Source organism: Amphibalanus amphitrite, unplaced genomic scaffold, assembly GCF_019059575.1.
Source record: "Amphibalanus amphitrite isolate SeventyFive unplaced genomic scaffold, NRLGWU_Aamphi_draft 001202F_arrow, whole genome shotgun sequence".
NCBI classification, from domain to species: domain Eukaryota; kingdom Metazoa; phylum Arthropoda; class Thecostraca; order Balanomorpha; family Balanidae; genus Amphibalanus; species Amphibalanus amphitrite.
The window spans coordinates 146,158-169,155 of record NW_024882696.1 but is presented as its reverse complement, the minus strand read 5'-3'; the positions used below and the strand labels follow the sequence as shown (position 1 = coordinate 169,155).

Here is a 22,998-nt window from a genome sequence, read left to right as displayed (position 1 = left end):
AATTCGCCCTTGTACGGCCAAAAACGGGGCGCTAGGGTAAAAATGGGTATCAATCGAAAGCTCTCGTTTACCCAGATACCCATTTTTACCATAGCACCACTTTTTTGTCCGTACAAAGGCGATTTTACGGATATTTTACGAGTCTAGGGGGCTTTACGGGCCTTAAACGTCAATGCAACGGGGACCGTTTTGGGGAAAGTTTCTCGGCTGGTGGTGGGGCACCTGTGTGCCGATTTTGAACGAAATCGGGGGGACCCCCCCATTGACCCGAAATTTTGATTTTCCCGTAAAAACTTTCCTATGGGGAAAAAGTGAAATTTTCCTGCAGGACTGTGTCTGGGTAAACGAGAGCTTTCGATTGATACCCATTTTTACCCTAGCGCCCCGTTTTTGGCCGTACAAGGGCGAATTTACGGATTTTTTACGAGTTTACGGGGCTTTAAGGGCCTTAAACGTCAATGCAACGGGGACCGTTTTGGGGAAAGTTTCTCGGCTGGTGGTGGGGCACCTGTGTGCCGATTTTGAACGAAATCGGGGGGGACCCCCCATTGACCCAAAATTTTGATTTTCCCGTAAAAACTTTCCTATGGGGAAAAAGTGGAATTTTCCTGCAGGACTGTGTCTGGGTAAACGAGAGCTTTCGATTGATACCCATTTTTACCCTAGCGCCCCGTTTTTGGCCGTACAAGGGCGAATTTACGGATTTTTTACGAGTTTACGGGGCTTTAAGGGCCTTAAACGTCAATGCAACGAAGACCGTTTTGGGGAAAGTTTCTCGGCTGGTGGTGGGGCACCTGTGTGCCGATTTTGAACGAAATCGGGGGGACCCCCCATTGACCCGAAATTTTGATTTTCCCGTAAAAACTTTCCTATGGGGAAAAAGTGGAATTTTCCTGCAGGACTGTATCTGGGTAAACGAGAGCTTTCGATTGATACCCATTTTTACCATAGCACCACTTTTTTGTCCGTACAAAGGTGATTTTACTGATATTTTACGAGTCTAGGGGGCTTTACGGGCCTTAAACGTCAATGCAACGGGGACCGTTTTGGGGAAAGTTTCTCGGCTGGTGGTGGGGCACCTGTGTGCCGATTTTGAACGAAATCGGGGGGACCCCCCATTGACCCAAATTTTTGATTTTCCCGTAAAAACTTTCCTATGGGGGAAAAGTGAAATTTTCCTGCAGGACTGTGTCTGGGTAAACGAGAGCTTTCGATTGATACCCATTTTTACCCTAGCGCCCCGTTTTTGGCCGTACAAGGGCGAATTTACGGATTTTTTACGAGTTTATGGGGCTTTAAGGGCCTTAAACGTCAATGCAACGGGGACCGTTTTGGGGAAAGTTTCTCGGCTGGTGGTGGGGCACCTGTGTGCCGATTTTGAACGAAATCGGGGGGGACCCCCCATTGACCCAAAATTTTGATTTTCCCGTAAAAACTTTCCTATGGGAAAAAAAGTGAAATTTTCCTGCAGGACTGTATCTGGGTAAACAAGAGCTTTCGATTGATACCCATTTTTACCATAGCACCACTTTTTTGTCCGTACAAAGGCGATTTTACGGATATTTTACGAGTCTAGGGGGCTTTACGGGCCTTAAACGTCAATGCAACGGGGACCGTTTTGGGGAAAGTTTCTCGGCTGGTGGTGGGGCACCTGTGTGCCGATTTTGAACGAAATCGGGGGGACCCCCCCATTGACCCAAAATTTTGATTTTCCCGTAAAAACTTTCCTATGGGGAAAAAGTGGAATTTTCTTGCAGGACTGTGTCTGGGTAAACGAGAGCTTTCGATTGATACCCATTTTTACCATAGCACCACTTTTTTGTCCGTACAAATGCGATTTTACGGATATTTTACGAGTCTAGGGGGCTTTACGGGCCTTAAACGTCAATGCAACGGAGACCGTTTTGGGGAAAGTTTCTCGGTTGGTGGTGGGGCACCTGTGTGCCGATTTTGAACGAAATCGGGGGGACCCCCCCATTGACCCAAAATTTTGATTTTCCCGTCAAAACTTTCCTACGGGGAAAAAGTGGAATTTTCCTGCAGGACTGTGTCTGGGTAAACGAGAGCTTTCGATTGATACCCATTTTTACCCTAGCGCCCCGTTTTTGGCCGTACAAGGGCGAATTTACGGATTTTTTACGAGTTTACGGGGCTTTAAGGGCCTTAAACGTCAATGCAACGGGGACCGTTTTGGGGAATGTTTCTCGGCTGGTGGTGGGGCACCTGTGTGCCGATTTTGAACGAAATCGGGGGGGACCCCCCATTGACCCAAAATTTTGATTTTCCCGTAAAAACTTTCCTATGGGGAAAAAGTGGAATTTTCTTGCAGGACTGTGTCTGGGTAAACGAGAGATTTCGATTGATACCCATTTTTACCATAGCACCACTTTTTTGTCCGTACAAAGGCGATTTTACGGATATTTTACGAGTCTAGGGGGCTTTACGGGCCTTAAACGTCAATGCAACGGGGACCGTTTTGGGGAAAGTTTCTCGGCTGGTGGTGGGGCACCTGTGTGCCGATTTTGAACGAAATCGGGGGGGACCCCCCATTGACCCAAAATTTTGATTTTCCCGTAAAAACTTTCCTATGGGGAAAAAGTGGAATTTTCCTGCAGGACTGTGTCTGGGTAAACGAGAGCTTTCGATTGATACCCATTTTTACCCTAGCGCCCCGTTTTTGGCCGTACAAGGGCGAATTCACGGATTTTTTACGAGTTTACGGGGCTTTAAGGGCCTTAAACGTCAATGCAACGGGGACCGTTTTGGGGAAAGTTTCTCGGCTGGTGGTGGGGCACCTGTGTGCCGATTTTGAACGAAATCGGGGGGGACCCCCCATTGACCCAAAATTTTGATTTTCCCGTAAAAACTTTCCTATGGGGAAAAAGTGGAATTTTCCTGCAGGACTGTATCTGGGTAAACGAGAGCTTTCGATTGATACCCATTTTTACCATAGCACCACTTTTTTGTCCGTACAAAGGTGATTTTACGGATATTTTACGAGTCTAGGGGGCTTTACGGGCCTTAAACGTCAATGCAACGGGGACCGTTTTGGGGAAAGTTTCTCGGCTGGTGGTGGGGCACCTGTGTGCCGATTTTGAACGAAATCAGGGGGGACCCCCCATTGACCCAAAATTTTGATTTTCCCGTACAAACTTTCCTATGGGGAAAAAGTGAAATTTTCTTGCAGGACTGTGTCTGGGTAAACGAGAGCTTTCGAATGATACCCATTTTTACCATAGCACCACTTTTTTGTCCGTACAAAGGCGATTTTACGGATATTTTACGAGTCTAGGGGGCTTTACGGGCCTTAAACGTCAATGCAACGGGGACTGTTTTGGGGAAAGTTTCTCGGCTGGTGGTGGGGCACCTGTGTGCCGATTTTGAACGAAATCGGGGGGGACCCCCCATTGCCCCAAAATTTTGATTTTCCCGTACAAACTTTCCTATGGGGAAAAAGTGAAATTTTCCTGCAGGACTGTGTCTGGGTAAACGAGAGCTTTCGATTGATATCCATTTTTACCATAGCACCACTTTTTTGTCCGTACAAAGGCGATTTTACGGATATTTTACGAGTCTAGGGGGCTTTACGGGCCTTAAACGTCAATGCAACGGGGACCGTTTTGGGGAAAGTTTCTCGGCTGGTGGTGGGGCACCTGTTTGCCGATTTTGAACGAAATCGGGGGGGACCCCCCATTGCCCCAAAATTTTGATTTTCCCGTACAAACTTTCCTATGAGGAAAAAGTGAAATTTTCCTGCAGGACTGTGTCTGGGTAAACGAGAGCTTTCGAATGATACCCATTTTTACCATAGCACCACTTTTTTGTCCGTACAAAGGCGATTTTACGGATATTTTACGAGTCTAGGGGGCTTTACGGGCCTTAAACGTCAATGCAACGGGGACCGTTTTGGGGAAAGTTTCTCGGCTGGTGGTGTGGCACCTGTGTGCCGATTTTGAACGAAATCGGGGGGGACCCCCCATTGCCCCAAAATTTTGATTTTCCCGTACAAACTTTCCTATGGGGAAAAAGTGAAATTTTCCTGCAGGACTGTGTCTGGGTAAATGAGAGCTTTCGATTGATACCCATTTTTACCATAGAACCACTTTTTTGTCCGTACAAAGGCGATTTTACGGATATTTTGCGAGTCTAGGGGGCTCTACGGGCCTTAAACGTCAATGCAACGGGGACCGTTTTGGGGAAAGTTTCTCGGCTGGTGGTGGGGCACCTGTGTGCCGATTTTGAACGAAATCGGGGGGGACCCCCCATTGCCCCAAAATTTTGATTTTCCCGTACAAACTTTCCTATGGGGAAAAAGTGAAATTTTCCTGCAGGACTGTGTCTGGGTAAACGAGAGCTTTCGAATGATACCCATTTTTACCATAGCACCACTTTTTTGTCCGTACAAAGGCGATTTTACGGATATTTTACGAGTCTAGGGGGCTTTACGGGCCTTAAACGTCAATGCAACGGGGACCGTTTTGGGGAAAGTTTCTCGGCTGGTGGTGGGGCACCTGTGTGCCGATTTTGAACGAAATCGGGGGGGACCCCCCATTGCCCCAAAATTTTGATTTTCCCGTACAAACTTTCCTATGGGGAAAAAGTGAAATTTTCTTGCAGGACTGTGTCTGGGTAAACGAGCGCTTTCGAATGATACCCATTTTTACCATAGCACCACTTTTTTGTCCGTACAAAGGCGATTTTACGGATATTTTACGAGTCTAGGGGGCTTTACGGGCCTTAAACGTCAATGCAACGGGGACTGTTTTGGGGAAAGTTTCTCGGCTGGTGGTGGGGCACCTGTGTGCCGATTTTGAACGAAATCGGGGGGGACCCCCCATTGCCCCAAAATTTTGATTTTCCCGTACAAACTTTCCTATGGGGAAAAAGTGGAATTTTCTTGCAGGACTGTGTCTGGGTAAACGAGAGCTTTCGATTGATACCCATTTTTACCATAGCACCACTTTTTTGTCCGTACAAATGCGATTTTACGGATATTTTACGAGTCTAGGGGGCTTTACGGGCCTTAAACGTCAATGCAACGGAGACCGTTTTGGGGAAAGTTTCTCGGTTGGTGGTGGGGCACCTGTGTGCCGATTTTGAACGAAATCGGGGGGGACCCCCCCATTGACCCAAAATTTTGATTTTCCCGTCAAAACTTTCCTACGGGGAAAAAGTGGAATTTTCCTGCAGGACTGTGTCTGGGTAAACGAGAGCTTTCGATTGATACCCATTTTTACCCTAGCGCCCCGTTTTTGGCCGTACAAGGGCGAATTTACGGATTTTTTACGAGTTTACGGGGCTTTAAGGGCCTTAAACGTCAATGCAACGGGGACCGTTTTGGGGAATGTTTCTCGGCTGGTGGTGGGGCACCTGTGTGCCGATTTTGAACGAAATCGGGGGGGACCCCCCATTGACCCAAAATTTTGATTTTCCCGTAAAAACTTTCCTATGGGGAAAAAGTGGAATTTTCTTGCAGGACTGTGTCTGGGTAAACGAGAGATTTCGATTGATACCCATTTTTACCATAGCACCACTTTTTTGTCCGTACAAAGGCGATTTTACGGATATTTTACGAGTCTAGGGGGCTTTACGGGCCTTAAACGTCAATGCAACGGGGACCGTTTTGGGGAAAGTTTCTCGGCTGGTGGTGGGGCACCTGTGTGCCGATTTTGAACGAAATCGGGGGGGACCCCCCATTGACCCAAAATTTTGATTTTCCCGTAAAAACTTTCCTATGGGGAAAAAGTGGAATTTTCCTGCAGGACTGTGTCTGGGTAAACGAGAGCTTTCGATTGATACCCATTTTTACCCTAGCGCCCCGTTTTTGGCCGTACAAGGGCGAATTCACGGATTTTTTACGAGTTTACGGGGCTTTAAGGGCCTTAAACGTCAATGCAACGGGGACCGTTTTGGGGAAAGTTTCTCGGCTGGTGGTGGGGCACCTGTGTGCCGATTTTGAACGAAATCGGGGGGGACCCCCCATTGACCCAAAATTTTGATTTTCCCGTAAAAACTTTCCTATGGGGAAAAAGTGGAATTTTCCTGCAGGACTGTATCTGGGTAAACGAGAGCTTTCGATTGATACCCATTTTTACCATAGCACCACTTTTTTGTCCGTACAAAGGTGATTTTACGGATATTTTACGAGTCTAGGGGGCTTTACGGGCCTTAAACGTCAATGCAACGGGGACCGTTTTGGGGAAAGTTTCTCGGCTGGTGGTGGGGCACCTGTGTGCCGATTTTGAACGAAATCAGGGGGGACCCCCCATTGACCCAAAATTTTGATTTTCCCGTACAAACTTTCCTATGGGGAAAAAGTGAAATTTTCTTGCAGGACTGTGTCTGGGTAAACGAGAGCTTTCGAATGATACCCATTTTTACCATAGCACCACTTTTTTGTCCGTACAAAGGCGATTTTACGGATATTTTACGAGTCTAGGGGGCTTTACGGGCCTTAAACGTCAATGCAACGGGGACTGTTTTGGGGAAAGTTTCTCGGCTGGTGGTGGGGCACCTGTGTGCCGATTTTGAACGAAATCGGGGGGGACCCCCCATTGCCCCAAAATTTTGATTTTCCCGTACAAACTTTCCTATGGGGAAAAAGTGAAATTTTCCTGCAGGACTGTGTCTGGGTAAACGAGAGCTTTCGATTGATATCCATTTTTACCATAGCACCACTTTTTTGTCCGTACAAAGGCGATTTTACGGATATTTTACGAGTCTAGGGGGCTTTACGGGCCTTAAACGTCAATGCAACGGGGACCGTTTTGGGGAAAGTTTCTCGGCTGGTGGTGGGGCACCTGTTTGCCGATTTTGAACGAAATCGGGGGGGACCCCCCATTGCCCCAAAATTTTGATTTTCCCGTACAAACTTTCCTATGAGGAAAAAGTGAAATTTTCCTGCAGGACTGTGTCTGGGTAAACGAGAGCTTTCGAATGATACCCATTTTTACCATAGCACCACTTTTTTGTCCGTACAAAGGCGATTTTACGGATATTTTACGAGTCTAGGGGGCTTTACGGGCCTTAACCCTCGCCCGCACATGGGGGGGGTGGTTGCCACCCCCCCCCCCAGGTAGTCTTTCTGCTCTGCACTCAACATTTTTAGAGCTAGAGGGCTGATTTTTCGTATAGCTGCTCCTCTATCCTTTCTTGATGTCCACTGAAAATTTCAAGTTTCTGTGATTTTTGGTTTCGGAGATATGACCTTGTTTTTCAGGTCATGTCATGACCCAAATGGCCAATTCTCAACATCTTGCGTTTGCCATGGGCCTTATGAGCTTTTGACACCCTGATTTCGGCCTTTTTTGCCTGTCTTACCTCCCACCTATCATGGAACATGTTGTTCGACGATGTACAGGGGTCAAGGTCAGGGTCAAGGTCAACCTAGGTCATCTAAGATAATTGCGTTTTAGGCAAGCTGAATTTACTTTTTTTGAAGTTTTTTGACTGCATTTATGGTAAAAGCTTCTCAGATCATGATTTCATGTAATATGGACCCAAAAACAATCGGTCACACATCAGTATACACACAGACACACACAGACATACAAACACATATAATTGACCTTGACCTAACTTGACCTGAAATGACCTCAGCAGCAAATTTCTGGTCGGGTAGTGTGACAAAGAGGTTCTAGCTGGCTTGGCACCAGAAAACAGCATCGTCATCGGTATTTGATAAGCAGCACACTTGATATCCAACGGTGACCCAAAACAGCAACATTTTTTAGTTTGACCTGACCTGGAAGGTCAATGACTGACCTGAGAAGGTAAAACTGGGTATCATTGGATTCGTCTCTTCCCAAAGAATCTTTTTGGTCTTTACTGCTAAGCTCTATCTCCAACAGGAACGAAATGGCGCGGGGGGGGTGGCAACCACCCCCCCCATGTGCGTTCTAGGATGGGAAAATGGCATGTGCGGGCGAGGGTTAAACGTCAATGCAACGGGGACCGTTTTGGGGAAAGTTTCTCGGCTGGTGGTGTGGCACCTGTGTGCCGATTTTGAACGAAATCGGGGGGGACCCCCCATTGCCCCAAAATTTTGATTTTCCCGTACAAACTTTCCTATGGGGAAAAAGTGAAATTTTCCTGCAGGACTGTGTCTGGGTAAATGAGAGCTTTCGATTGATACCCATTTTTACCATAGAACCACTTTTTTGTCCGTACAAAGGCGATTTTACGGATATTTTGCGAGTCTAGGGGGCTCTACGGGCCTTAAACGTCAATGCAACGGGGACCGTTTTGGGGAAAGTTTCTCGGCTGGTGGTGGGGCACCTGTGTGCCGATTTTGAACGAAATCGGGGGGGACCCCCCATTGCCCCAAAATTTTGATTTTCCCGTACAAACTTTCCTATGGGGAAAAAGTGAAATTTTCCTGCAGGACTGTGTCTGGGTAAAGGAGAGCTTTCGATTGATACCCATTTTTACCATAGCACTACTTTTTTGTCCGTACAAAGGCGATTTTACGGATATTTTACGAGTCTAGGGGGCTTTACGGGCCTTAGACGTCAATGCAACGGGGACCGTTTTGGGGAAAGTTTCTCGGCTGGTGGTGGGGCACCTGTGTGCCGATTTTGAACCAAATCGGGGGGGACCCCCATTGCCCCAAAATTTTGATTTTCCCGTACAAACTTTCCTATGGGGAAAAAGTGAAATTTTCCTGCAGGACTGTGTCTGGGTAAACGAGAGCTTTCGAATGATACCCATTTTTACCATAGCACCACTTTTTTGTCCGTACAAAGGCGATTTTACGGATATTTTACGAGTCTAGGGGGCTTTACGGGCCTTAAACGTCAATGCAACGGGGACCGTTTTGGGGAAAGTTTCTCGGCTGGTGGTGGGGCACCTGTGTGCCGATTTTGAACGAAATCGGGGGGGACCCCCCATTGCCCCAAAATTTTGATTTTCCCGTACAAACTTTCCTATGGGGAAAAAGTGAAATTTTCTTGCAGGACTGTGTCTGGGTAAACGAGCGCTTTCGAATGATACCCATTTTTACCATAGCACCACTTTTTTGTCCGTACAAAGGCGATTTTACGGATATTTTACGAGTCTAGGGGGCTTTACGGGCCTTAAACGTCAATGCAACGGGGACTGTTTTGGGGAAAGTTTCTCGGCTGGTGGTGGGGCACCTGTGTGCCGATTTTGAACGAAATCGGGGGGGACCCCCCATTGCCCCAAAATTTTGATTTTCCCGTACAAACTTTCCTATGGGGAAAAAGTGAAATTTTCCTGCAGGACTGTGTCTGGGTAAACGAGAGCTTTCGATTGATACCCATTTTTACCATAGCACCACTTTTTTGTCCGTACAAAGGCGATTTTACGGATATTTTACGAGTCTAGGGGGCTTTACGGGCCTTAAACGTCAATGCAACGGGGACCGTTTTGGGGAAAGTTTCTCGGCTGGTGGTGATGCACCTGTGTGCCGATTTTGAACGAAATCGGGGGGGACCCCCATTGCCCCAAAATTTTGATTTTCCCGTACAAACTTTCCTATGGGGAAAAAGTGAAATTTTCCTGCAGGACTGTGTCTGGGTAAACGAGAGCTTTCGATTGATACCCATTTTTACCCTAGCGCCCCGTTTTTGGCCGTACAAGGGCGAATTTACGGATTTTTTACGAGTTTACGGGGCTTTAAGGGCCTTAAACGTCAATGCAACGGGGACCGTTTTGGGGAAAGTTTCTCGGCTGGTGGTGGGGCACCTGTGTGCCGATTTTGAACGAAATCGGGGGGGACCCCCCATTGACCCAAAATTTTGATTTTCCCGTAAAAACTTTCCTATGGGAAAAAAGTGGAATTTTCCTGCAGGACTGTGTCTGGGTAAACGAGAGCTTTCGATTGATACCCATTTTTTCCTCTTTGTGACGTCATTTCTAGGGGAAAACGGGTCATAAAGGTTTCCCTCTACCGGGGCCTTTTTTCCCCCTACCGAATCTGTGCTGTGCTGAATCTGTGCTGAATCTGTGCCAACTTCCGTTACATCTTTGCCAGCCACAGTCCATAACGTTACAAAGGATACTGAAGAGACAACGGCTGGTGTCCACATAACAGACCGACTCTATATAAGAGACCGCGTCTCTAACGACGTGGACTAAGAAGACCGACTGGTCGGACGCGCAACCAAATTTACTTATGATTGCGATGCGATAACGATGTGATGATTCGAACCAAACGATTGTTTCAGTTTAGGCAACAGTGTTAAGAGGAAGTTACAGATCATTGATAGCACGAACCAGCTTTGCATGTTGTCACTTTTTGTAAATATCGTCTCCTTGTATTTGCATCTTTTAAACCAGTGAACACGTAACTAAAAAAACCGAAATATTTGTTTTTTTTATTTTTCACCCACCGAAAATGAAACCAAACAAAGTGAATGTCTTAACCTCTACTAAGTCTGACGAATCCCATACGGGAGCAAACGCCTTGGGCGCGGCGGGGACTGCGAGCAGGCCACTGACCACTCGACCACTACTGGACCCGGGGTGACCGGAGACTGGACCAGCGGGACCGATGGCGGAACAAGCGGGGCGAGGTTGACGGTTCTCCAAAACGCCCTCCACATCATCAACACAGTAGCGCTCCATGACCTGGCATGGCACGCAATAACGCGACCATCTCTAATCCCACGCACAGTCTGTCTCCGCTTGCTCTGTTAGCAGTATTCGGCATCTCTCGTATTCCCTATGATCCAGTCCAAAAACCACGGCACCCGGGCGTATACTGACGGGCTGAGCGGGGGTGCGCATCCGTACCCCCAGCTGGTTATGCCGAAAACCCTCGACGTGACCTCTTGTACCGAGCGGCCACCATCAGTGCCGAACCCGAGTCGCCCTGCAAAGAGGAGATATGGCTGTTGGTCGTGTGTTTGACACAGGCAAACCAAAACAGAGTCACGAACACAAGGCCCGCCATTAACAGCTATAGCGGACGACGGAAGCTGACAAAAGTCCATAATCGGCTCTTGGGAGATATTCACCCTCACATATATATTTTTCACTTTTTACAGCTTCTACTGCTGTGCAACGAAGTCTCCTATTGATCTGATCAGAATCTGATCAATGATCAGTTCCAATAACGAAATTTGCCAATGGAGGTATTTGAACAATGAACATAGCCCCCCCTCTCGTTTTTTTTTTTGCAATAGGTACCTAACCTCTAAACCGCTTGACGTATCAACGCCAAACTTTCAGTATGCTCGGCTGCATCAATTTTATACCACCTTGTGTAAAAATATGAACTTCGTAGCTACCATAGGTCGGCCGGAAATGACGTCAGAGTGACGTCATGTTCCGTGTTCGGCCGATTTCGACGCAAAACATGGAACCACAGCAATCGCTCTCAAGAGCTCGGTTTTTAGGCTTAACCCGCGCCCCGCTGGGCTATTCAGCCATACGCGCCCTGCTGGGGGGGGGGGGGCAGATTCTGCCCCCCCTGTCTAACTTCCGAACCGATGGTCGTAGAAAGACGGGGAAAACGGCAATCGAACGCTCTCAACAAGGCGGATCTTAAAGCCCCAAATTTTTTTTGCTTAAGTAGGTCAGAGGTCAGGTCAAGGTCAGGTCAAGGGTACAAAATGCAAGTTTTACAGTATGGCCTTGCACCGTAGTTGCCGAAGAATGGACTGAGACTGTGCCCAAAACGTGTTTTAGACTACCAAGACAATATTCGTTGCACACAATGTCATTCAAAGGTCAAGGTCAGGTCGGTCAGGTCAGGAGGTCAGGTCACCAAAAACAAATAGAAAAGGGCAGGTGCGACACATGTTTTATGGGTCATTTTACTCATGGAATTCAATAGGCACACTCAATAAGTGATATGGACCACCTCTGGATGAATTTCAGGTCGAGGTCAGGTCAAGGTCAGGTCAAGTGAGGTCAAATTTTGAAGTTGGTTGTTAAGGCCTAAAAAGGTGTCTATCCGATGCAGTTTCTCACGGCGAATCGAATGGTGCTATTTTTATTCCGTACGAGGTCTAGAACTTCCAAAAAAAATCATTTTTCAAAAATTTTGTGTGTGTGACGTCATAAAATTTTAAATAACTCCCACATTTTTGAACCGATTCTTCTAAAAATTGGTATGTAGGTGCACATAGACCATTCTTTGACATATATTCCGGTTTTTTCGATTAACTCAAAATTTTGGATTTTATAAATATTTTCCCAAAAAAGTCAGTTTTTTTGAAAAATTTTGGTCAAAATCCAAAATTTTCAAAAAACCGAGATAGCCATTTGATAGACAAAGTAGAATCACGTATAACCTTTTTGTACGTCTTGATTCCTTTAAAAATGAAGAAGTTAGCGGCGTTTGAAATTTTGCCGTTTTTTAGGCGAAAATGGCGAACATGACGTCACTAAAACGTCAATTTCTCAAAAAGTTTCCGACGGATTTCGCTCAAATTTCAGGGAACGTGTCAAATTGATGTATGATAAGGTACTGAAAGTTTGACGTCGCTGGCGTGACGCGTTTAGAAGTTATTGGCGAAAAAACGGGAGGGGGGGCAGATTCTGCCCCCCCCCAGCGGGGCGCGGGTAAGGCTAGATCCAATTTCTTTGCATGAGAGGACTCAGAATAAACTGCGCTATCAAATTGCGACCTGGGATTTTAAAAAATCTGAAAATTCGAATATAAGTTTTATGAAATTTTAGAGTATATTTCCATCTTTTTTTCCAAATGTTTTTGACATTCGGAAAAAAAACGGAATATATGTGATAGAACACATGCCATGCCTATTCTAGCAAGTTTCAGCCGAATATCTTCAAAATTAGCGAAGGTTATACGCATTATAGCAAAAATGTCACTGTATTATATTTTTTAAAATCGATTTTTCAGTACGTATTCGACATCGTACACCAAAATAAATAGCAGCATCGTGTTCCTGAGCTCAAACTGCCCCCAGTAGACACCTTTTTCGTTCAAAAATTTAACTTTTAAATTTAACTTTTTTACCTGAAAGTGACCTGACATCAGCTTAACCCTATTAGTGGCGGGGGGTGTTTTCATCACCCCTCAGGTTTTTCGGGAATATCTCCGAAACCGCTGAAGCTACGATGCTGAAATTTTCTGACTTTTCCTAAAACTAAATTAAGCACATTCCCTGAAAATTTTCAAGTTCATAACTTTACCAGGCGCGGCTCCAGAGCACTGGGAATTGGGGGGTCCTATTCGTGAAGCGAGTCATTTGGGCGAAGATCACGATGCTGATGTACTTTTACGAACAGTGAATGAAAGGTATCATGTGATAACATATACAAAGTATTGTGCATCTCTTTTGACACGTTTTTGCTATAATAGGCGGATCCAGGCGTCCAAAAAGGGGGGTTATGTTTTACCTTCCAACATAAGTGCCCTGACACGCCTATGCATGACCAATACAATTGTAGTCGTTCTCTCATAAGAAAATTGTAACATAACAAGACCATTACCACCCTTTTTAGAAACAGTACCAACAAAAACCTTATTTACTATATTTTGTGTACCCCAAATCTCAATGATCTGTATCCGCCTATGATTTTTGAAAATGCATACTTTTAGGATCCATGTGAATTCTGGTTCATTCTCTATCGATCGGCAAAAGTTGCGTTAAGGTTGGTTCAGAAACCTGGCCGTGATAAACAGTCTAAAATGTATCTGCAATTTGCCCGTTTTTACCCCCCTCTACCCCCTATTGACATTCTTTAATTTTTATTTTTTAGAAATGTAGATCACGTTGAGCGAAATCGAATGCCGTTTGAATTTGAAAATCGGCCCGTTAGATCTCGAGATATCAAGGGGGGTCGTAAACAGCCCCCCTGCACTAATAGGGGTAGCCAGGAGCCTGCCACTAATAGGGTTAGTTGAACTCAAATTGACCTCAAATGGCATAAACGACACCGAATTCGAAATTTTGGCATAAATGAACCATAAAACATGTGTCGCGTGACCAATTCATGATGTAAGATTTCCGTGACCTGCAATGACCTGACCCTGACCTGGAAATCAAAGTACAAGTTGATACCCTCAGGGTATCTAAAGCATCTTCACAAGTGCGTAAACCAAAAATGAGCCTCATTGACTTGTAAGCCAGCGGCGGCCAGAGCCCAAAATGTGAACAAGCCAATCATCGATAATTTACTTTGACTGACTGTGACGTCATCGGTGACCTCGAGGTTTCAGAGGACGGAGTCATAGTCTTCGTTGCTCTCTCCTCCTTGCATGCTGAACTTAGCTGGCCCTACATAATAATTTTTAGGCACAACTTTGAGCAAGGCAGCGTCTTGACTCCCCAGTCCCCAATCCACCGACCGTGCTCTTGATAGACACTCACCTGACAGACTCCAGTCCTGCTGGTGGTTCCTAGGGCGCACACCATGTTCGGTTCGACTTGGGGCCCCGGCGGGTTGATAAAGGCACACACACCGCTGTTGACGATCCTCATCTTGACGCTCTGCAGCTGATCGGCCCGGTCCACCACGGGGTCGCCCATGTACTGTCCAGGAAAAGTACACTTTAAATGTTCTCAACGGTCTCGTCGATACATCAAGCACACATATTGTTCGAGGGAAAATAACGCGAGAGAGAGAGAGAGAGAGAGAGAGAGAGGAGAGAGAGAGGAGAGAGAGAGAGGAGAGAGAGAGAGAGAGAGAGAGAGGAGAGAGAGAGAGAGAGAGAGATGAGAGAGGAGAGAGAGAGAGAGAGAGACCGACAGCGTTACGGGAGGTAACTAAATATAACGTCAGTTATTTCTGGAATAAATACAGTAAAATTCTGTCGATAAGGATAAGCGGGTAGCCTTTCCACATACCTTCGTGATACCAAATCCGGCGACCTCTGCTTCTGCATTGATGAACTGGCTTCTGGAAGGCAGACAGATCGGCGCGATCCGGTTGTTCCCGATGGGCAGAGTAAGTGTCGTCCGTAACTTCAGCAGCCCTATGTCATTGCCTTGTACAAACTGTGACATATTCTCGTCGTATCCCGGATGTAAGATGATCTATCGACACAAATACATAAACCAGTAAAACGCCTTTTGGGCGAAGAACGAGCGAGCGAGATAGTGAGCCCTGCACGTGCGGAAGGGCGAGAGGGTACTTCCAACGGGCTTGCGCAAAGCACCCTTCTAACCGGTCGCTAGCGGTGTGCCAAATTTGAACGCAATCGGCCCAGCCATTCCTGAGGTCTGGAAGCGGCATTCTGCACGTGCGCACGTGCAAACGGGGCCCAAACTGACTTTTGCACGGCACCCTACTAACTGGTCCCCAACCGTGTACCAAATTTGAGCGCAATCGGCCCAGCCGTTCTCGAGATCTGGAAGCGCCCACTGCACGTGCGCACGTGCAGTAGTACCTTAACCGCAACACATGGAAATGCATTGCCTGGTGGATGCCTACCTGTATGCCAAGTTTCAGCGAAATCGCCCCAGTAATTACCGAGTTATTAAAATGAGAACAAATTTGACACCTCTTATTGTTGTATTTTGCACGTGCACTGGGGGTGACCCACATGCATCGAGTGTATCCTATTTTTGGTAGAAGGGACGCTGCTACCCTACAAAAATTACCGCAAGTCAATCGCCCAAGCGGCTGCCGAGATATGAGCCTCTCAAAATCACTACTTTTGCAAAACAACTCGAACACCCTTGACTTTTCACGTGGCACGTGCCACGACGGTCACCGAGATGTATCAAAAGTAGTCAATTACGGGGTAGGAGGGATGGGGCTACTCAGCAAAAAGACCGCAGGCCAATCGGTCCAGCGGTTGCTGAGATATAAGGCTCTCAAAAGCGTTACAGGCCGGGGCGGGCCGGGCCGGGCCGGGCTGCTCATTACGAGCGAGCGAGCGCAGCGAGCGAAGCGAAGTCTTTTCCATACCAGTAAAACGCCTTTTGGGCGAAGAACGAGCGAGCGAGATAGTGAGCCCTGCACGTGCGGAAGGGCGAGAGGGTGCTTCCAACGGGCTTGCGCAAAGCACCCTTTTAACCGGTTGCTAGCGGTGTGCCAAATTTGAACGCAATCGGCCCAGCCGTTCCTGAAATCTGGAAGCGGCATTCTGCACGTGCGCACGTGTAAACGGGGTCCAAAATGACTTTTGCACGGCACCCTACTAACTGGTCCCCAACCGTGTACCAAATTTGAGCGCAATCGGCCCAGCCGTTCTCGAGATCTGGAAACGCCCCCTGCACGTGCGCACGTGCAGTAGCACCCTAACCGCAACACATGGCACATGGGAATGCATTGCCTGGTGGGTGCCTACCTGTATGCCAAGTTTCAGCGAAATCGCCCCACTAATTACCGAGTTACTGAAATGGGAACAAATTTGGCACCTCTTATTGTTGTATTTTGCACGTGCACTGTGGGTGACCCACATGCTTCGAGAGTATCCTATTTTGGGTAGAAGGGATGTTGCTGCCCTACAAAAATTACCGGAAGTCAATCGCTCAAGCGGCTGCTGAGATATGAGCCTCTCAAAATCACTACTTTTGCAAAACAGCTTGAACACCCTTGACTTTTCACGTGGCACGTGCCACGACGGTCACTGAGATGTATTAAAAGTAGTCAATTACGGGGTAGAAGGGATTGGGCTACCCAAAAAAAAAGACCGCAGGCCAATCGGTCCAGCGGTTGCTGAGATATAAGCCTCTCAAAAGCGTTACAGGCCGGGCCGGGCCGGGCCGGGCCGCTCATACTGAGATTTTCCCGTTATATTGAAAAGACTCACTTCGCTCGCTGCACTCGCTCGCTCGTAATAACGGAAAAATCTCAGTATGAGCGGCCCGGCCCGGCCCGGCCTGTAACGTTTTTGAGAGGCTTATATCTCAGCAACCGCTGGACCGATTGGCCTGCGGTCTTTTTTTTTTGCTGGATAGCCCCATCCCTTCTACCCCGTAATTGACTACTTTTGAATCATCTCAGTGACCGCCGTGGCACGTGCCACGTGAAAAGTGAAGGGTGTTCAAGCAGTTTTGCAAAAGTAGTGATTTTGAGAGGCCCATATCTCAGCTGCGGCTTGAGCGATTGTCTTGCGGTAATTTTTATAGGGTAGCTGCATCCCTTCTACCAAAGGTCGGATACTCTTGATCTACATATGTGAGTGACCCCCACTGCACGTGCAAAGAGGTGCCAAATTTGTTCCCATTTCAGTAACTCGGTAATTACTGGGGCGATTTCGCTGAAACTTGGCATACAGCTAGGCACCCATCAGGCAATGCATTCCCATGTGTTGCGGTTAGGGTGCTACTGCACGTGCGCACGTGCAGGGCGCGTTTCCAGATCTCGAGAACGGCTTGGCCGATTGCGCTCAAATTTGGTACACGGTTGGGGACCGGTTAGTAGGGTGCCGTGCAAAAGTCATTTTGGACCCCGTTTGCACGTGCGCACGTGCAGAATGCCGCTTCCAGATCTCAGGAACGGCTGGGCCGATTGCGTTCAAATTTGGCACACCGCTAGCGACCGGTTAGAAGGGTGCTTTGCACAAGCCCGTTGGAAGTACCCTCCCGCCCTTCCGCACGTGCAGGGCTCACTCTCGCTCGCTCGTTCTTCGCCCATAAGGCGTTTTACTGGTAATGAGATTTTTCCGTTATATTGAAAAGACTCGCTTCGCTCGCTGCGCTCGCTCGCTCGTAATCAGACATGCAATCTTACAATTGTTAACCCGCGCCCCGTAGGGGGGGGGGGTCGAAACGGCCCCACTGTCCTTTTCCATCCATATCTTCTAAACGGCTAGAGATATCGCCACCAAACTTGCAGGACTTCTCCGGGAATCCATTTTACACATTGTGCCCGAAAATTTTTTGCAGAGGCTATGATATGTTGGCCACAAATGACGTCAGAATGACGTCATGTTCTGTCATTTTCGACCGAAAAAGACCTTCGCGAGAAGACCTGTCAGGCCTACAGCTTTGAAGATACAGAAAAATGGTCAAGTCATAAAAGGTGTAAAATTGACAGGGCTACAAAACTGATATCTCGGATGTTTTAAATGTTTGAGTTTTGACCCCGAAAAAACAAAAAAAAAACATTTTTTGGATATATTAGCCAAAAAATCCAAAAAGTTTTCTGAGTTTCGAAATCGGAATATCTGTGATAGTACCTACCGTTTTCTATCTACTTACCAAATTTCAGATCGATACCTCGTTTTTTGGCCAAGTTAGGTATAGCGAAAAAAACTTCAAAAATGATGACGTCAAATTTTCAAACTCATTTTTTGGCAATTCTAGACCTCGTAGAGCAAAACAAAGACACCATTAGACTTCCCGTGACGAGCTGCATCGAATCGATACCCATTTTATGCAAAAATATCAACTTTGAAATTTGCCCTAATTTGACCTGCCTTGACCTGACTTTCACCAAAACGTGACCTAGGCTGGCCCCAAAGGCTGCCTAACCCACATTATCGCATTTGTCATGTAAAATGGACCATAAAACATGCATCACACGACACTTTCATATTGTGAACCCCGGTGACCTGACCTCGCTGTGACCTGACCTGGTATCAGTGACCTCAGATAGCAAAATATGTGTTTGACGAACAATGTACCATCGATGGTTTTCAATGAATTACCAATTTACTCTATTTCACAACACATTTCTTGAAATGTCTGTGAACGGTGAAAATCTGACCTTTGACCTGACCTGTGACGTCATCAAACTTCACGTGACGAATTTTATTGACTTAGGTCAATAATATTTGGTCACAAGGTAGTTCCCCGGTGGGGCTATCGAACGCCGTTTGAATTTTGAAAATCGGCCGGTAAATTTCCGAGATCTTAGAGGGGTGGTAGGGTCCGCCGATAGCCCTACGGGGCGCGGGTTTAACAAGATCGGAAGGTTAAAAGTGCGTGATGTCTTACATTTGTTTGTTGAAAGACAAGGAAGGCGGAAGCCATTTCACAACAAGGCTACCGAATAGTTTTGTTTACTTTTGAATCAACCCTCATCGGACCCACCGGTTTTCTACATACGTCTCCGTTAGGAGGGAAGTACATGACCCCCCAACCACACACACACTGGAGGTATGACCTCCCCCGTTCGCCTTTTCACACCTAATTGAAATTTGAGTAGAGCCTATAGAAAATGAGCTGGTGCGCCTTAACGAGACGCAGCGACTGGTAACTGATTTTAAGTTCTCGAAGCAGTTAGCAGCCGGCGACCTCTAGGTCAAGTAGCCCAGGTACGTGTTCAATTTTAGTAAATAACTTCGCCAAATAGGTCACGCATCATCGCGTTCTTCATGCTCAGGCGCACCGAATGATATACTTGTTGTTTGGGTGAGGACGGTCAGCTAAAGATGTTGACCCCAGGTCAAGGGAGGTCAAAGTGTAGGTCACGAAGTGGGTCGAAAAAGGTCATTGTATATCATTCGATTCGGCAGGTCTTCACGAATCTATTGGCAGATCTTTCCCGACTCGCCAGCTCAATTTTATTGGGCGCTACTGACGACCAACTCGTATGACCCCAGTGCCAAGCAAGGTCAACAATGCAAAAGTGAAACATCGGTCCTTGCAAGGAGTGCGCGAAATTACGATTGTATGTGCTTGAGGTAGTCAAGATCATTCCCGGTGCCAAAATAACAGTTCCCCCATTGAATTGGGTGGTCAAAATACCGGCATAACCTCAGGTGACCGGAAGAAAAATAAAACATGAAGAAGTTGTGGGACCTCTGGAGGATACTATTTCCCGCCAGATTCATTTACCCCTTGGAGCTCCTCTGACACGGAGGGCGTTACGGAGTTACCATATTTTAGGACCGTGTACCTATAGTGCAGTGGTTCACTTATGATGCTATTTGTCAGTGACCTGGCCTGACCCGAAAATGCAGCTACCGTCGCAAGAAATCGGCGTCAGTCAAATGTCACAGGTGTTCCGAAATTCATCTGTCTTTCTTCTGTGTTCAGAACTATCACGAATTCAATGAAAACACTCGTCTTAAACGGGAGTTAGGCCTTAGCTTCGACAAAATCTGATTTTGAAAACCGTCAAATAGCGCAATATTGTCAAACCAACAGGTGATGAGGTCAGGGACCACTTTGAGCCATGCAGTGTTACCTCCGACTCCCCGGAGTCGGAGTCGGTAAGAGTAGCGACTCCAACGCCGACTTTGGGCAGAGCTGTCGACTCCGACCGACTCCGCAGCCTGGTTAGTACTAACCTGTTTCACGTCCAGCCGAAGCTCACCCTCAGACGTTTCACGAAGTTCGTGTTTGCCGAGTATGACCTGACCCCATAGTGGGGATGGCCACCATGCGATGCAGTGAGCCGCCGTCAGCACGTAGCGGTCATTTATCAGAGACCCGCCGCAGAAAGGCAATCCACCCAGGAATGTATCCGTGCGCTCAACAAGCGCTGCCTGTCGATAAAAAAGTAAAAAAGTATACTTCATTTGACTGTTGTGTGTACCGGTATATGAACGATTATTTCTCAAATCCTATCGTTAACTTATAAGTTAAGGAATTGCTCATCAAAGACTGATCAGAGACGAATGAGCCCAGCGAATAACGAGTTTTATGAACCTCACACTATATGCCCGGACTAAGGAGCGGCAGTGTGATAGAACACCGTCCGTTGTCAGCATGACACGAAAGGCCACACACTCGCAACCCGTCACATTCTGTCCTCGAGGTGCCCGGCTCAATGTCACTCAACACCATGCCCCTGATGTGCCCCAACCATCACTTATCTGTCCCCGACGTGCCCCGGCAACCGTTACCAGTATTACGCCCCCCCCCCCCGGGTGTAACCCGCCAAACATTACCAAACTCTCCCCAAGTTACACCCAAGCAAACATCACTATTCACTCATCTATCCCAGTTATACCCCACCAATCGTCACCATTCACCAGTCTGTCTCCTGATGTGTCCCTCACTCACCATCCAGGGAAATTCGCTCCGCTCCGTGGCCGTGCCGTTGACGATTTTGGTGCCGACGCTGTCGAGCTGGATGCCGTCGCGGTTGGTCCTGCCGCAGCACCTGCTGTTCTTGGCCAGCCCCGGTATCCGCTGGCCGGCCGGCGTGATGTCGCCCAAGAAAAACCGGTTCTGCGGCACCGCCTGGGACGGGGTCCAGTGCTCCCGGGTCTGCGGGTGACGTGAGAATGGCGTCAGGGATGACTGGGCCAACTGGCGTGACGTGCCGGCACTGCACGAGGGAAGATTCTACATAACGATCATGAGAAGCTAGGTCAGCTTGGTACGAGTAAGGAGTCTAAGTCATCCACGAAACCACAGGGCAGGGACTTTTCACAACAGGCCGGCCGTGGGCGTAGAGGCTCCCCTCCCCCGTGTCGCAGCCCAGAGGTGGGCATTGCGCAACTTAAATCGGCAACTCCGCAACTTGCGGACTGCCGCCGTGGAAGCGGAGTTACGGATCGGCTACCGAGCCCAAAAAGTTGCGGAGTTGCGAGTTGCGGAAGCGAAAAAATTCTAAAGCGCAACCGCTACCGGGGCCGCCACCGAGGTACAGGATTGAAGCGAGATACGGGTTCCAGGACAAGTTAACTGTGTTTATCTCGTCAAGACTAATCAATTGATATGCAACATGATTTTTTGGGGTCAGGTCGTGACCTTGACTTGTCAATTTTTTCAATTTGAAGTTTCGAGGTCATCTTATATATCATTGAAATTGATGACCCCGAAACGCCACGCCTTGATGAGAGAAATGCTATGGTGATTAAATCATTGACCTAGCTTCATTATGTGAGAAGTTATGCCTGAAAAAACTAGTTTCGTCAATATTGGCCATTTTGGCGATTTTTGACTCTTGGAGGCCAAACCATTGACCGAGGTCAAATTCGGTGAGCTTACCACATCCTGCAAGTTTGAACCAAAGCGAAGTAAAACTCCAGGTTTCATAGAAATTTGAGTGTAATTTCAGTGCTATTTTGACAGTGCACAGGTTTTCGTAGCCTGGTGACCTGCAGACCAAAGGTCACTGGGACAGGAAATTCTCAGGGCATGTAGATCCGTAGGAAGGAGGTAGAATCTGTAGATGGGTGTACTCACCACATTCTCTCTGTTGATGCCAAAGACGTCCCAAATGACTCCCAGTCCAGCTGTGGTGGACAGACAGCACGAACACAAAAACAGGACGACACAACGAAATCCTTCCAAGGCCATAGTGCGATGAAATGTATGCGGTCACAATCACTAAAAAATCATTGATAGACGTTTCACAATCAGAAGTAGCCTCACTCAGTCTCGCTAGGTGTGTCAAAAGGCAGTCGTATAGACCACTGCTGAACTGACACTGTCCTCCTCATGGAACAGGACGTCCTCCGATGGGCGATAAAAAGTGGTCCCCAGAAACCAGTCAGACGACAGACGCACCGACATTGTCGGTGTTCGACACGCAGACTCGAGAATATCATTGCGAAAAAACGTACGAATTGACAATCAATTAATGGAGGTACTTTTAGCAATGATTGGTTTTTGCACGTGCTAAGTTTTTTTAGTGTTGTCACCATGGCGGCATCACGATAGGGGCATGGGTGGCAGCCTGCCACCCCTGAAATATGGGGCAAATTTGAAACATCACCGACGAAAAAGACTCTCATAGTCTCAACTATTCGAGGCCCCTATGACCTCTACACTACATACGTTAAATGTCCGCCCTTTCATAATTATAAAAGCTTGGAAGGAAGTGAAGAGTCTCTTCCTATGAACAGATACCCGTATAAGCCTCTATAAATACAAGAGACCATTTTATACGTGAGAAGTTATCTAACAGGCCTTTGTTGCTACACAGGAGGCCCCTGTGCCCGCACTGAAGGCCCTGTGTAGGCCCCTGTTTCAAAACACGAGGTTTTTGTAAGTACGTACGTTCAGAGGACGCCCTGTGTCTGTACAGGACCCCAGAGGGCTCGTGTCCGCACAGGAGGCCCCTATTCCCCTATATACGGCCTTGCCTATTCCTACAAAGAAGACAACTGAGCCGATAGAGAACGCCCCTGTGCCACTCTGTCGTGAAAAGGATGAAGACCGTAACTCACATTTTATCGATTTTGGGTTTTTGGTATCATTCGACGCG

The 22,998-nt window shown here is 47.3% G+C and overlaps 1 protein-coding gene across 1 annotated transcript; it reads right to left on the bottom strand.

Annotated features, from left to right (window-relative positions):
* Positions 1-10,040: 10,040 nt before the first annotated feature.
* Positions 10,041-22,191, bottom strand: LOC122371081 (trypsin-1-like). The gene is made up of 6 exons (XM_043347170.1): positions 21,975-22,191; positions 20,844-21,050; positions 20,126-20,323; positions 14,784-14,972; positions 14,307-14,468; positions 10,041-10,834 (listed from the first exon to the last, which is right to left on the bottom strand). Exons 1-6 carry the CDS (start codon positions 22,086-22,088, stop codon positions 10,766-10,768), a joined length of 939 nt encoding a protein of 312 aa, XP_043203105.1. The 5' UTR covers positions 22,089-22,191; the 3' UTR covers positions 10,041-10,765.
* Positions 22,192-22,998: the final 807 nt, after the last annotated feature.

Excerpts from the sequence above, each read along its gene's own strand:
- LOC122371081 (XM_043347170.1), bottom strand. The coding sequence starts at position 22,088 with ATGGCCTTGGAAGGATTTCGTTGTGTCGTCCTGTTTTTGTGTTCGTGC. Across the intron at positions 20,324-20,843 it reads GGAGCGAATTTCCCTGGATG|GCAGCGCTTGTTGAGCGCAC; the intron begins GTGAGTGAGGGA and ends TTTTATCGACAG. Across the intron at positions 14,469-14,783 it reads CCGGATTTGGTATCACGAAG|TACATGGGCGACCCCGTGGT; the intron begins GTATGTGGAAAG and ends TTTCCTGGACAG.